The 14,296-nt window shown below is 35.9% G+C and overlaps 2 protein-coding genes across 3 annotated transcripts in view; one reads left to right on the top strand and one right to left on the bottom strand.

Moving 5' to 3' along the window:
- The window catches only part of LOC106871321 (ubiquitin carboxyl-terminal hydrolase 37), a 20,572-nt gene extending 12,456 nt beyond the window's left edge, over positions 1–8,116 (top strand). For both annotated transcript variants that reach the window (XM_014917712.2, XM_014917710.2), the window contains 6 exons: positions 934–1,085; positions 2,035–2,092; positions 2,450–2,559; positions 3,147–3,216; positions 4,731–4,869; positions 5,534–8,116. In XM_014917712.2, the coding sequence (XP_014773198.1) occupies positions 934–1,085; positions 2,035–2,092; positions 2,450–2,559; positions 3,147–3,216; positions 4,731–4,869; positions 5,534–5,597 (593 nt within the window). In that variant the 3' untranslated portion in view covers positions 5,598–8,116. The remainder of the gene's footprint in view (positions 1–933; positions 1,086–2,034; positions 2,093–2,449; positions 2,560–3,146; positions 3,217–4,730; positions 4,870–5,533) is intronic.
- The window catches only part of LOC106871333 (histone-arginine methyltransferase METTL23), a 9,126-nt gene continuing 2,767 nt past the window's right edge, over positions 7,938–14,296 (bottom strand). The window contains exons 2-5 of the mRNA XM_014917733.2: positions 13,344–13,448; positions 11,697–11,937; positions 11,183–11,267; positions 7,938–9,682 (exon numbers count right to left, since the gene is read on the bottom strand). Of these exons, the coding sequence (XP_014773219.1) occupies positions 9,514–9,682; positions 11,183–11,267; positions 11,697–11,937; positions 13,344–13,448 (600 nt within the window). The 3' untranslated portion in view covers positions 7,938–9,513. The remainder of the gene's footprint in view (positions 9,683–11,182; positions 11,268–11,696; positions 11,938–13,343; positions 13,449–14,296) is intronic.

Raw genomic sequence — 14,296 nt, 5'->3', positions numbered from 1 at the left:
GTGAGAAGACCCGGCAAGCCAAGTTAGATCGTTGCCAGTCCCCCTGGACTGGCTCTTGTGCGGGTGGCACATAAAAGACACCATTTCGAGCGTGGCCGTTTTCGTGCGGGTGACACGTAAAAGCGCCCACTACACTCTCTGAGTGGTTGGCGTTAGGAAGGGCATCCAGCTGTAGAAACTCTGCCAAATTAGATTGGAGCCTGGTGTAGCCATCCGGTTGCACCAGTCCTCAGTCAAATCGTCCAACCCATGCTAGCATGGAAAGCGGACGTTAAATGATGATGATGAAAGGTGGTGGGTTTGTAGAATCATGAAGTGCAACAGAAAAATTCCTTATGTTATTTCTTCTAGCATTTTACATGCTGAGTTCAAATCCTGTTCCTTCTAATTTTGCCTTTCATCTCTCTGGTAGTGATGAAAACAAAGTTCTGGTGTTTCAGGTATCAACTAATCCCTTCTCCTCAAATTACTGGCTACAACTGATGAAGGGTCATTCTTTGTATTACTTGTCCTTTCTCTCTCATTATTTGTGTATTTAACTAATTTGTTTTCGTATTTCATGATTACTGTTGGCCACGTCCTATACCCACATATGCACATATATATATATATATATATGGAATAAAATCCAAACTTACAGGGGGAAAAAAATTCAATTTAGCAAAACTAAATCAAATTTAGAAATATAAAATATATGTATATAATTTAGAGAAAAACCACTATTAAATAATTCAGTAATGAAGAATATATATATGGAGGGTATGAATTATATTCTTCATTATTGAATTATTTGATAGTGGTTTTTCTCTAAATTATATATATATATATATATATATATACACAAGCGTGAGTATATTATCCTCATTACAAAATACTTATGAATTTCCACCTCCATTGTTTTCTTACAAATTTCTTATTTTTATTTAATTAAAGGTTATGATGTAGAAAACAAAGAGAATCAACAACCTACACAAAACGGCAAGACAAAACCAAGTTTGATCCCGGTTCTAGTAAACAATCCTCATGAAAATGGTGAAGTTAATGGCAAAACCAACAGCAATAACATACCTGTTGTGGATCTTGAGGTAGATTGCTTAACTTTCTTTGTAATTCTTTATTGTTGTCAGCTGGGTTGGTGCAAAATGTGGAAAGTTAACAAATGTTCATATATGTATCAGCAGTAGACTAGCACCCTCTCCAGAAGATTTAACTCGCGTCTGTTTAACCTGCTTTAGCAATTTGTTCAACAAATTTTCTGTAGTTACAGGTTACCATATATGATGCTATATGTAATTAATTATATTTAAGCGAAAATATCTATACAAATCTCATTAAGAAGTTGATAACATAATTTCACAAGATAAATACTTGTACATGATCCTATTATAGAGCATATGCAATCTGTTCTTCAACCCCCAATATCTTTTCTGTGGTTATGAAATTTCCTTTTGTAATTCTGTAGTCTTGACTTCAGTCCCACTGAGTAGCACTTCTGGCAAGTATCTTCCACTATAGCTCTAGGCCAACTAAAGCATTGTGAGTGGATGTGGTAAATGGAAAGTGAGAGAAGCCTAAAGTGTGTGTGTGTGTATGAGAGAGAGAGAGAGAGAGAGTCTCCTTGTCTTGATGCCATGGGATTGTAATACAAGCAGTGTCCTTCATTTTCAATCTTCTGTGAAAACATGTCCAGCTATGGGAAAATATTATTTTGCTTGGCAACAGTAAGGGCATCCAGCTATAGAATATCTGAAAAGTAGAAGTTTACATGATATATATATATATATATATATATATATATATATAATCATAAAGCACCCAGCACACTGTTAAGTGGTTGGCATTAGGAAGTGCATCCAGCTGTAGAAACCTTGTCGGGACAGCTCACAGCTGACCAGCTCCATGTCAAACCGTCCAACTTGTGTCAGCATGAAAAGCAGATGTTAAATGATGATATATACATGAGACTAATGTACTTTTCTATCCATCAATATGCTTTCTTGTTATAACAAAAAAGAAAATATTTGTTCACTTTAGGTTGGCGTTAACCAAGAAGAGGAAGATCTGAAGAAAGCAAAAGCTATGAGTCTTTATGGTGAGTAAAGTTTGTATTGATCTATTTGCTGAGATTTTGACTTCAATTTCTATGGATTTCACTCTTCTCACCATCACTGACAATTTTTTTGTAAAAGATATAAAACACACACACATACATACATGCATGTTTGTACTTTGTGATATTGTTACACTCTTTTACTTTTTTTTTTTTGATTCAGAACCTTAAGTTCTGCCTTTTGTCTCCAGATTTGATAAAAAATAATTACCAGTCAAAGAGAGGAGATAGGCAGAGGGTCGTTCAGTAACAAATCTTTACTTAAAATTTGTCTTTTGTGTTTATAATATGCAAAAAAAAAAAAGAAAAAAAACTTAAGATCATTATTCTTGTTCCTAGATTTAAATAATGATGATGAACTTCAGCCCTCTCCTGCAGAATTTGGCGTTTCTGTTGAAACGTTGAAACGGTCAAAAGAAGAAATTGAAATACTAAAAACTAATTCTGTGGTAATTCTTTTTTTCCTTTTTTTTTTCTGTTCTAACAACATTAATTACAACTATTATTATATTCAAAGCATTACTACTTCTTTCTCAAACTAAAACTTAGTTTTGAAAGAAACTTTTATGGTCAGCTCCTTGAAACTTATATTTAATTAGTTTAACTCACCTTATTTGTTATATTACAGAGGGGTGAATTAATGTTTCTCTCTCGTGTCTTACTACTTACTGTGATCTGCAGACAAAACTTGTTAGTCCATTGTTGTGGCTAGATGCTCTTACTCACATAATTCATTTCACAGAATGAACTGGTTGCATTTTATCTTCCCACTGGCTTCCTATATGGGTTGTCTTCATTATTGTGTTACATGTAATCTAGTACAACTTGTTAGATGGTTGAAATGTCAGCAATTAAACTGGCACACTTAGTAAATGTGATTCAGGGAAACCCAGCAGGATAAATGTATTACCAATTAAAAAGGTGGACAAACGTCAACAAATATTTAGTAATTAAAATAAGGATTCATAAATTCCATGTTGTCTGTCTGGTTGGGTGAGACATTAAGTCTAATGCAGTTTTTGTTTGTTTTTTCCAGGAAGGTAATTTACCTCAGTCCTACCAACTTGTCAGTGTTGTTGCACATATTGGAAATACATCTGTTTCTGGTAAGTTGTAGTAACTCTTCCTTCATTTTGTTTCTGCTTTCTCAAATCTCTTTTTTGATTTCTCCTCCCTACACACCAGTTCGATCATAATGCTTGTTATGTCATGTAAGATACCTGCTCCATTTAAAATGAGAGAATAAAGCAATTGGTTGTTTAACTGGAGAGTTTAAGAATGCTGTGTTCTGATGGCCAACTTGGCTACTATTTAATTTTTTTGACTCAATCTTTGATTTAAAATGTAAAATTGGATCAAATAAATAACATATTGGACTTAAAACTCATAGGTCTTTTTCAAATCCACTGCAAGTCATTTCATTGTGTATTTGGTGTGCCATGCCATTAACTGCTAAGCAATCCATAGGAGGGTGAGCCATATCTCCTATGAAAACTATTGTCAAGACTCGGAAAGAAGACAGTGGTACTGCAAATGTTGCTGATGGAATGAGATATGTGGCAGACCTGTCTTCAGCAAGATGACAGACATGAGTGTAAGTCATCAATAATGTGTACAGTTAATCTCAAATACCTCATTTCACCATGGCCAGGTTGAAATAGTTGGGCTGACACTTTTCATTTGGGACATCTTCCCTCACATTCTGGCAGAAAACGCATTAGTTTTTATAGCAATTCAAGCTTAGAGCATCTTTGATATACTCTCTGATCTTTCAGCATTATGTGGAAATAAAATGTGTGACTCACTTGGTCAGTAGACTGGCAGCACTAAGTGTCGGGGTCATGGATTGGCCTAACCATTAGTGTTGAACAAAATGCTTTGTGGGTCTTTACATTCTAGGTTCAAACTCACTTCCCCTCTTTCTCCTTGTTAATTTTGCTTTCATCCTTTCAGGGTCAGTAAAATAAACTACCAGTTAAGTTCTGAGATTGATGTAATAGACTCTTCTCACCCCTCAGAAATTTTAGGCCTTGTGCCTCTGCTGTTAGAAACTTTATTATATTCTAATATCTAAAAGAAATTACATATCTGTGTACCCGTGAGTAAGAGTATGTATTTCTATTGTACTCAGCCCAGTGTATGTAATGAATATCTAAGTAACTGGTTTAAGAAATCAATTTCTAAAAATTAATAACTGTTTTGATGTCTGAGAAACCTATAAAGTTGGTTGAGGAACATCAAAGAATGGACAGTGAGAAAGATGGTGAAGAATGAGGTGTTGGGCTCAGAAGGGGTTCTTTTCTGTGCCGATGGCCTCCCAAGGTTACATATTTTTTGACTCGTTGATGAACAATGTGGACTGCTTTACTTCAACATCAGAGACTGAAGTTATGAAGCAAACAGGATAATTGATGAAATGTGTAACATCTACTTGTTATGATATTTGGGAGAAGTCTTTAGTCACATCTCTTAACAGTCTGAGTTCAAATTCTTCCAGGTCAGCTTTGCTTTTTATACTTCACTGGCCGATAAAATTAAACTGCAAGACATGTCAGAGTTGTATATACTTTTCTTTTCTCTTTTAAATGTCTAAATGTTTTTTTCCTTTATTTCACATCAGGACACTATTTAAGTGAAGTTTTAGATTTACAGACCAATAAATGGTATTCCTTTGACGACAAAGAAGTACAGTTAACTAACGAAACTGAAGTACAAAACACTCGTCAGGATTCTGGCTATATATTTTTTTATTTATCAAAGTAAGTTTACTTTTATTATTATTACTATTTTTATTAAATATAGTGAATGGGGACTATAGTGTCAGACAAAATGTCTACCAGATTTAACTTTGGTGTTCCATCAATCTGGGGCCAATAAAGTAATCATGTCATGTACTAACATCATTTTTATTGACTATACATTTCAACCAAAATATGCATCTCTCTGTCTATGTTGTTGGATATTTAGTTATGCTATTCTACATTAAGACTAAATCCTGTTGGGGGTCAACTTTGCCCTTCATCCCTCTTGGGTCAGTAAAAGAGTACCTTTTTAAACTAAGACTAATTTTTTGATCCACTATCATTTGGCCTACTGGAGATGGACATTATTGCATTCATTTCAGAAATAAAGGTGCCTAGTGTGAAAATTCAGTCAGTAGGTATGTACATATCTAGAAATATGCTGATTGGAGATTGAAGCATAAATGTACTCTGAAGTTAAGGTTAATTCTAGAAAATTACAATCTTCTCTTAGTATTCCATATCCGTCAACTCAAACAATTTTTTGAAGTTTCTATATTGGTTTCATTAATATTTCCTGTTTACTGAATGGGTTGATATTCTTGGGAGTTCAAAATGTTGGTTTGTAAAGTATTCATGTTTGTGTGCATATATGTATATTCTTTAAATTTTTCTGTTGCAGAGAAATTGCAAATAGTTTACGTTCTCTCTCTTCAAATAAAGACAGTTTTGTAAATGGAAACTAGGGCCATTAAGATGCCACAAGCATTACATCAAAAGGTGAAGAGAACTTGACAGAGCAAAGGAAGAGAAGAAAAAGACCATACAGAACAAATACATCATCCCCGCCTCCCAAAACATGGCTATAAAAGGACATAGAGGATAAATGTAGCTAAAAAGTTGGGGTGTGATGATGTCCTTCATTAATTTCCCTATCAAACTCTTAAACGATTGAATGAGAAACTAGTCACTTTCTCTTTTTAAGATCCAAGTAAGTGAATGGATGAACTGAAATTTCTGTTTTGCCATTGTTGGAGCCATTATTCTCATGTTAAACTAAAAGGGATATGATGCACACACACATGTATGTGTGTGTGTGTATATATATATATACACACAGCCATTCACACATATACATGATCTATAGACACACATATATATACATGATCAAGTGGTTTGAAGAATCTTTATTTGAATGATGCAAAAGAAGAATCAATCTTATATTTAAAACATTTGTTGAATGCAAAAAAAAAACTAAGCAAGTTGTCAGTTTGTCCATTAACCATATCTGTGAAGATTTTTCGCAGGTTGTTAAAACTAATTTTGTTTTAGTTTATTTTTTGTAATAAAGCATATAACAGGTCTCATAATAATTCATCATCATCATCATCATCATCATCGTTTAACGTCCGCCTTCCATGCTAGCATGGGTTGGACAATTTGACTGAGGACTGGTGAAACCGGATGGCAACACCAGGCTCCAATCTAATTTTGCAGAGTTTCTACAGCTGGATGCCCTTCCTAACGCCAACCACTCGGAGTGTAGTGGGTGCTTTTACGTGTCACCCGCACGAAAACGGCCACGCTCGAAATGGTGTCTTTTATGTGCCACTCGCACATGTCCATAGATTATTGAGAAATGTTCAGTGACATTCTTTATCAAAGACAATCTATAAATTCAGGTTGTATTATGTTATGTGAGAAAGATATCTACAAAGGATGTATGTTAATTATATTTTAGAGTTGCATTTGAAGATATATTCTTTTCATTATTTAAAACAAAAACAAAAAAAAAAAAAAAAAAAAAAAAAAAGTGGAGCGAAGCGAGCAGTATTAAGTTTGCCAGTATTTTTTTCTTCATTGAAATTGTAACAATGTATAGGGCAGTACAAAGTACCATTAATATGCTGTAGGCCAATTCAATTGACTAAATTTCCCCACCTACGAGACAAAAGTAAGCCTTTTGCCAGTAGAAAAATTAGCCCACAGCAAACCAAGAATACAGTTTGATTTTTGTCAGTAGAAACCAGTTTGCTTTTGCTGCTAATGACATTTGGACCAACATGAACACACAAGTTATTGTTCTCTGGTTTTGTGCCTAAATACACTCATTTTACACATATCTTGTGGATCTCAATAATTGTATGTGCTACTTCAACAGTTGCCTTAAAAACAAGTCTTTATGACTGAGTGTGGCCTTATAGGGTCTTTCCCTACCACCACTAAATCTTAACTCATACATCCAAAGTCTTGGATACTGATGCCTTATTTTGGGGGGATGCATTAAGTGCAGCATTTCTTAACATTTATCATCACAAAACAATTGTGCTACTATTTCTTCAAAAATATTTTCTCTCCCTCCTAATTTATACTGCATCAAAATGTGAAAAGGTATTTGGTTACAAGTTCATTTGTTCTGTTCTTTCATACCGTCTTTCTTTTATTTGGACAGGACAGTTAATTCTCCATTGTCTTTGTTCACTTAGCTGTCTGTGTTTGTAGAGATAAATACATTTCATTTTTTTTCTCTCAGCCTGTCCATATGTGGTGTTTAACCTGAATTAAATATTTAGCATTTTCAAACCTTCAGAATTGGTAAGTCATTGGAAATGTGTGAAATGATAGGGAATAAGTTGTCTTAAATAATGGCAGGAATAAAAATGGCAAATATTTGACTGCTCCAATAGTTGGTAATGCTTAGTCTCACTATTCCAGATACTCTGTTGTCCAGTATTAAAAAAAATTGACCATTTTATTTCTCATGTATTTAAGATTTATCATTAAATATCTACAAATTTGGCTTGTTACCAAAACTTTGTCACAAGCTACACTTCAGGCTCTCTTAAAAATTCATTTTGGTCAAGCAATATAATTTCCAGTAGATTTATATAAAGTTTAATTAAAATATTTTTGTTATATATACATTTATATGACTTAACATATTTTATTTATAATTATATGAATTGCCTTTTCAAAATGACCCTCCTTATTTGTGTTGATTGGGGAATTGGGTAAATTTGTTTCCTTTTTAGTAAGCTTAAGCAATTTTGTTTGGTAATAAAGAAATAAAGACACAAACACCATCATATAGATATATTTGTTATTTAACTGTTTTGTTTATTAGGTGAGTGGGAGAGAAACAAATGACTGCCTTGAATGGATTGTTCTAATTATTGCCTTACTAGAAAAACTTCAATTTTCTGAAGAAAAATACAAAGTTCGAAATTTTATCCAGAATTTAATAAATATTAAAAACAAGGTAAAACGTGTTGCTTTTTTTTGTTCTTTAATTACTCATAATTCCTTAAGCACTTGCTGATTGCAAACGTTCTGCCATACCAATGCAATGAAACCTCACGGCATATTTACTGTATGGTAGTAGACAAGAAAAAAAAATCTAGCGTCATTGACATTTAATGCAGTCAGTTACACATGTCTATCACAAGACCAAGTTACATTACATGAACCATGTCTAGAAGCGGCACTGCTCAGTTTGGTAACAACACCAAACATATGGTGGTTTGATTCATATTTAGTCATTAATAAGTACCCTAGTAAAAAAAAAAAAATGCAGCCATGTATAAAGGATCTGCCCTCTTTTGTACACAGAGCTGGGAGGCATCTCCAGGATGGAATACCAGTCTACTTTCCAGGTAACTTTTATGAAAGGAATTGAATTCAACACTACAAACCAATAAATTCCTCTTTAATTTTATAGTGTTCCCACTCCTTACAGTAACAAGATTAAATTCCATAAGTTCAATCTTGTTCATAAATTGAACACACTGACAGTACATAATCTGTTGTCAACAATCTCTTGGTTGATAAGGCACTCTACTAAATTGGGTATCTACAATAATGGAAGGAATTGGAGGTGGGGCTTGTATAATTGAGAAATGTTTGTGCTGAATTCAAACAATTTTCATTATTTCAGTTTTTTTTTTTAACCTTAAAAGTGCTCCAGCTATGACCTCATTTCCACCCTCCACAAAACTATGTTATCCTTCCTTTCTTTCAAGATGGTATGAGGGAGATATGGCAGCTATATCTATCTGGTCAGTGACTATGTAGAGGCTTCTTTATTGATTCCTGAAGTCTCTTGTATTGTTATTTGAGGCACATTCCAACATTAGTCACTACCATTGGTTAAGCAGAAGATTCAGGCACTTAATCCTGTTCATGGTTGAATGCTGACAACCTGTTGGACTTAAGCCATTTTACAGTTGAATGGTTATTCTTCTGCCACTTTGGATTTGAAAGAAATGGACAGGTGATAGACACTTTTTTTTTTCCCCCCCTCATTTCAAACATATCCATTATTAATTTAATGATTATCTTTGTTCTACAAATCCAAGACTTCCCCATTGTAGCAAGTGTATTCATAGTACTTACCTACCTAAATGTCTCTTTTTCACTAACGCCATAGCCTGATACATATTGTGTTAATCCAAGATCCTGGTCATATTCATTCATTTGTTGGTTTAACATCTTTTTCCATGCCAGCATGGGTTAGATGATGAAGAAAAGGATAGGATTTTTATGGCTAGATGTTCTTGTTGCTAACCCTTGTCTGTCTTTCAAGTAAAACTTGCAGACAGTTTGTTGGCTGGAAAATGCCAACAAATGTCACCATTTGCAGAAGTGGGTATGGAGGAAGCAGCTTCATCCAATCTTAGGCTTTCTCTTAAATATCTTCAGCATTTGAATGGTATGATTTCCTGGGAGGCCCGAATTGGCAATGTCTGGACCATCAGCTTGGAATTCAGCCAGAGATACTTGACAACAATTCAGATTCCAGTGTTTTAGTAGAGGTTCTATAGATTGGTCTGAGCTGAAAATTAAAATGCAGAGCAGTTATTGAAAAAGTAACCAGTCACTTTGATAGTACAGCAAGTTATCATTCTTCAAGGTTGCCACAGAAGTATTAACAGCTGCTAGAAGTAAAAAAAAAAGCAAGTCTCTAGAATCAGTTTCCTTTCTATCTGCTCTGGTAGGGATACCAAATGTCATCACTACCTAAGCAATATCATTGTGTAGACAGGTAAAGCATTTTCTTCTTTTTGCTTTGCTTTCCTCTCTCTCTCTCTATGTATATATATTTTACATACACACACACACACTGAGGACAATTGCATAAAGAAGAGCCAATCACTGAAAGTGGATGGTGCCCATGGAAGAAGAACTAGGAAGGACCAATCTCCGGATGTTGGGCTTCACTGAGGAAATGGCAATGGATCGCGGTGTCTGGTGATATGAGGTTCTCGAGAAGACCTGCCCACAACAACAAAACTGAATTCTAGAAGTGCTGTGGGTTCCATCTACATGCAACAAGAAAACTTTTCACACTCTCTACCCCAACAACCCAAATTACATCTCTTCTTTTCCTCACATTTCCTCCATCATGCACTATGCTTACCTCCCACTCCTATCCTCACAGCCCTGTTTCTCAATATCACTGCTATCCGGTAGCCCCTACCACCCTATATACCCAGGTTTTCACCACTCACTGCATCCCCCTCCCCACCCTCTAATCCTGCTTCTTTGGCAATGTCCTGCCACTTACAACATGACATTCAAACATCAAGGGTAAGCCCTGGCACTTGCCCCCTTCCCTCTTGTCTTGCAAGTTACTTGGTGACCCTGTCAGTGCAGGTGCCACTTAAAAAGCATCTTGTCCACACTGTAACCTTGCCTGTGCTTGTGCCACATAAAAAGCACTCAGTCCACTGCGCTGGGTAGTTGGTGTTAGGAATGGCATCCAGCTGTAAAAATCCTGCGAAAACAGACACAGAGGTCTGGTGCAGGCTTCTACCTGGCTGGCTCCTGTCAAACTGTCCTACACAGGCCAGCATGGAAGGCAGACATTAAGCAATGACAATGATGATTTAGAAACCTTGTTAGCGCCAATAGCATGAAAAACATCCCATTATACTCTGTAAAGTGGTTGGCATTAAAAAGGGCATCCAGATATAGAAACCATATCAAAGCTGGCATTGGAGCCTGACATGGCCTTATGACTTGCCAAGTCATCCAACCTATGCCAGCTTAGAAAGCTCATGTTAAATTATGTGTGTGTATTCTTTTATTCTTTTGCTTGTCTCAGTCATTTGACTGTGGCCATCCTGGAGCACTGCCATAAAGGGTTTTTTAGTCAAAGAAATTGAACCCAGGACTTCTTTGTAAGCCTAGTACTTATTCTATCAGTGTCTTTTGCTGAACCACTAAGTTACAGGGATGTGAACACACCAACATCAAGTGTCAAGCAAGTACCCCCAGCATAGCCGCAGTACAATGACCAAATAACCATTTTAAAAATATCATGTGAACCTACCTTCTTTCTTGATAAGTGCACCAAAACTGGCATTCAATGTTCTTCTCCAAAATAAATGATACAGTTACTATAATGTCTTCAAAGTCTGGAATTAACAATGAATTTTTGATTGGAATTCTGGAGATAATGTTAACCAAAGCAAAATATATATACATACTATTATTTATTAGTGGGTTGGCAGAATCATTAGAATGCTAGATAAAATGCCTTGTGGTGTTTATTCCAACTCTTTATGTGCTAATGATTCTGCCAGCTCGCTACCTTAAACAATAATAACCCTTTCTACTAGGAGGATAGTTGATTACATCGACCCCAATGCTTAATTGGTACTTATTTAATCAACCCTAAAAGGATAAAAGACAAAGTTGACCTCGGCGGAATTTGAACTCAACATAGCGACAGGCAAAATACCGCTAAGCATTTCACCTGGTGTGCTAATGATTCTGCCAGCTCGCTGCCTTAAACAACAACAATAATAATAATAATAATAAAAAAATAATAAATGAGGAGTTACCTTTCAGGTTATAAAAACAGTCAGAACCAAGAATGATATCAACTGGTGCAAGATTTATTAAGTCAGGTGAAAAAAGCCCCCATGTAATACCAATAACAGGTAAATCTGGCAGCTCATTGGCAGCACAGCAATTCTTACAATGTCGCAGACTGTCAGGTAATAAAAAACTATCACTGAGAACCACGGATTCTGCCTTGCATTTGGCTGCAACAATTCCTGGCAAAGCAGTCCCAGCACTCAACTGAAATATAATAACAGTGAAATTAATCAATTAACTATGAGCAACAGAAGCAATATTAATACCAAAAAACAATCTTTATATCCATCTTAACATGGATGTTTTGTTACAATACTGAATACTGTGGTATTTACCTTGGGATATACACACAGGGTGAGGTGAATATACTGTCATCTAAATTACACAAAAATGAAAATAACACTGACATCTCATTTTAACAGATATATTTACCAAAATTACATAAAAATATCTTGAAATACTAAAGAGTAAATTTATTCAATAAAATCGTCCATTGGTTTCAACCACGAATCTCTTGCAACTCTTCTGGATGGTCTCCTTGTTTAAGTTGGTGAATGCTGCCATAATCCTTGCCTTCAGTTCATCTTTGGTGTTACAAGGAGTTTTGTTGGTCTCTTAACTGCGCCCTACACATAATAATCATGGGGGTTGCAGTCTGGGGAGTTAGGGGTGATACGGTCATAGAAATTGTTATACAGCCATGACTGGGTTCTCCTGCTTGTGTAGCATGGTGCAGAATGTTGTTGCCAGACAGGGTCTTCCAGTAGCCACCCTCTTGACCCAGAGCAGCACTGCCCCTCCAGCCACTTGATGTGGGCCCCCGTGTCAAGTCTGAGGCCATGTGGGAAGATGAGTGGAGGCATAATGTCACCTTCACTAGTGATCAGTCCAAACACCAACATGTTGACTGGATGTTTGATTTTTATCACTCTCAGATGTTTTGGGGACACAGCAAGCCAACGATTGTTCTGTGCGTTCTCTATCTGACCCTGGCAGAAATTTTTCTCATCTGAGAAAAACCAAAGCATGTTCAGTTGGAGTGGATGCTTGAGTTTATTCATCACCACTGCTTATTGGTTTACTTTATTGTTGTTGTTGACATTTTTGTTTAGTACCATTTCTTTTCATTCTCAATTATCTCTTCCAATATTTTCTGACAAGCTTCAGTATATAAACATTTGAGTTTTTTTTTAATTTGTTATTGTTCTTTGTTCTTGTTTTGAGAAGAAAATTGAAAATTTGAAAGATATGACTTCAAGAAATGTAGTTCAGGATGTTTTCTTTTTGCACAAGCACTTTTGTGTAAATCTGAGGATGCACCACTGACAAGTGGGGCAGTCGTATGGGGTGGGAACACAGAGCCATCCAGTGCCCTTCTTTGGTCCCACTACCACCCCTGTGGTATTGAGAACCACTGATTTACAACTATCATACAATGGAATGGTCCATAGTTGAAATGCTTTTGAACATAGATCTGCTTAATCTGGGCAGACAATGCTAAACATTCAAGTGTTAAGTGTCTTGTGTCACAGGTACAATTCAGTGACAGGACAAAAACTAACTTCTTAACCTCAAAGAATTTTCTATAGTAACAAAGAGAGATATCTTACCTCCAATATCCTTCTGCCTTCAACCTGATCTTGGAAATACCAGATATACTGTGCTAGTACAACTGCACAAGGCCACACATAGAAACCATAATTTGGATCCATCAACTGAAAAGGGATTCATAAGTAGCCATCAGAGTAGAAATAGCTAGCAGTGATTACAGCTTGGAAATGAAAGTACAACTGTATCAGACATCTGTTTTAGATTCAATTATAGAGAAAATATAGAAAAGACATAAGTAGTGCTGGAATCTAATGAGGGTTGCTTCTGACAGGATCCTATGGAGGAGATGCCTAAAGACTCTACCCCCATGACCTCCCCTCCCAGCAATAGTGGGCAGAGATGATGGATGGATAGAAGTGATTGTTAAAAGTAAAGCAACAGGAACCAGAGTATGAGATGGGAAGTGAGGAGAAACACACACATATATCATCATCGTTTAACGTCCACCTTCCATGCTGGCATGGGTGGGACGGTTTCACTAGAGCCAGCCAGGTAGAGACCGATAGAATAAGCACTAGGCTTTAAAAAAAAAGTTTAGTATTGATTTGTTCGACTAAAACTCTTCGAAATGGTCCCCAACATGGCTGCAGTTGACACACTGAAACGTTATCTATATATATAAAAATGAGAATGTGTGTCTGTCTGTCTGTGTCAATCCCTAAAACTCGAGAACTACGCAACCAATTTCATTCAAATTTTACACATGCCTTACTTAGGGTTCCAGTTGTGTTTTAGTAAAAAAAAATTTTAACTTCTTGCAGAGTTCGAGCCCACGGCAACATAATATCTCCTCCACTATTTAAGTATTACGTGTCAAAAGTGAAACAAAAACACTCATGTCAAATACTTTCACTTTAAAAAATGAAACTATTCTACTAACTGAAACAATCACATTTCGATACTGTAATGACAGATACTTTCAGAGAGAGAGAGATGTATATGTATACATATA

Source organism: Octopus bimaculoides, chromosome 10, assembly GCF_001194135.2.
Source record: "Octopus bimaculoides isolate UCB-OBI-ISO-001 chromosome 10, ASM119413v2, whole genome shotgun sequence".
NCBI classification, from domain to species: Eukaryota; Metazoa; Mollusca; class Cephalopoda; order Octopoda; family Octopodidae; genus Octopus; species Octopus bimaculoides.
The sequence above is the reverse complement of the archived record's forward strand: the minus strand, read 5'-3'. Positions and strand labels throughout refer to the sequence as shown.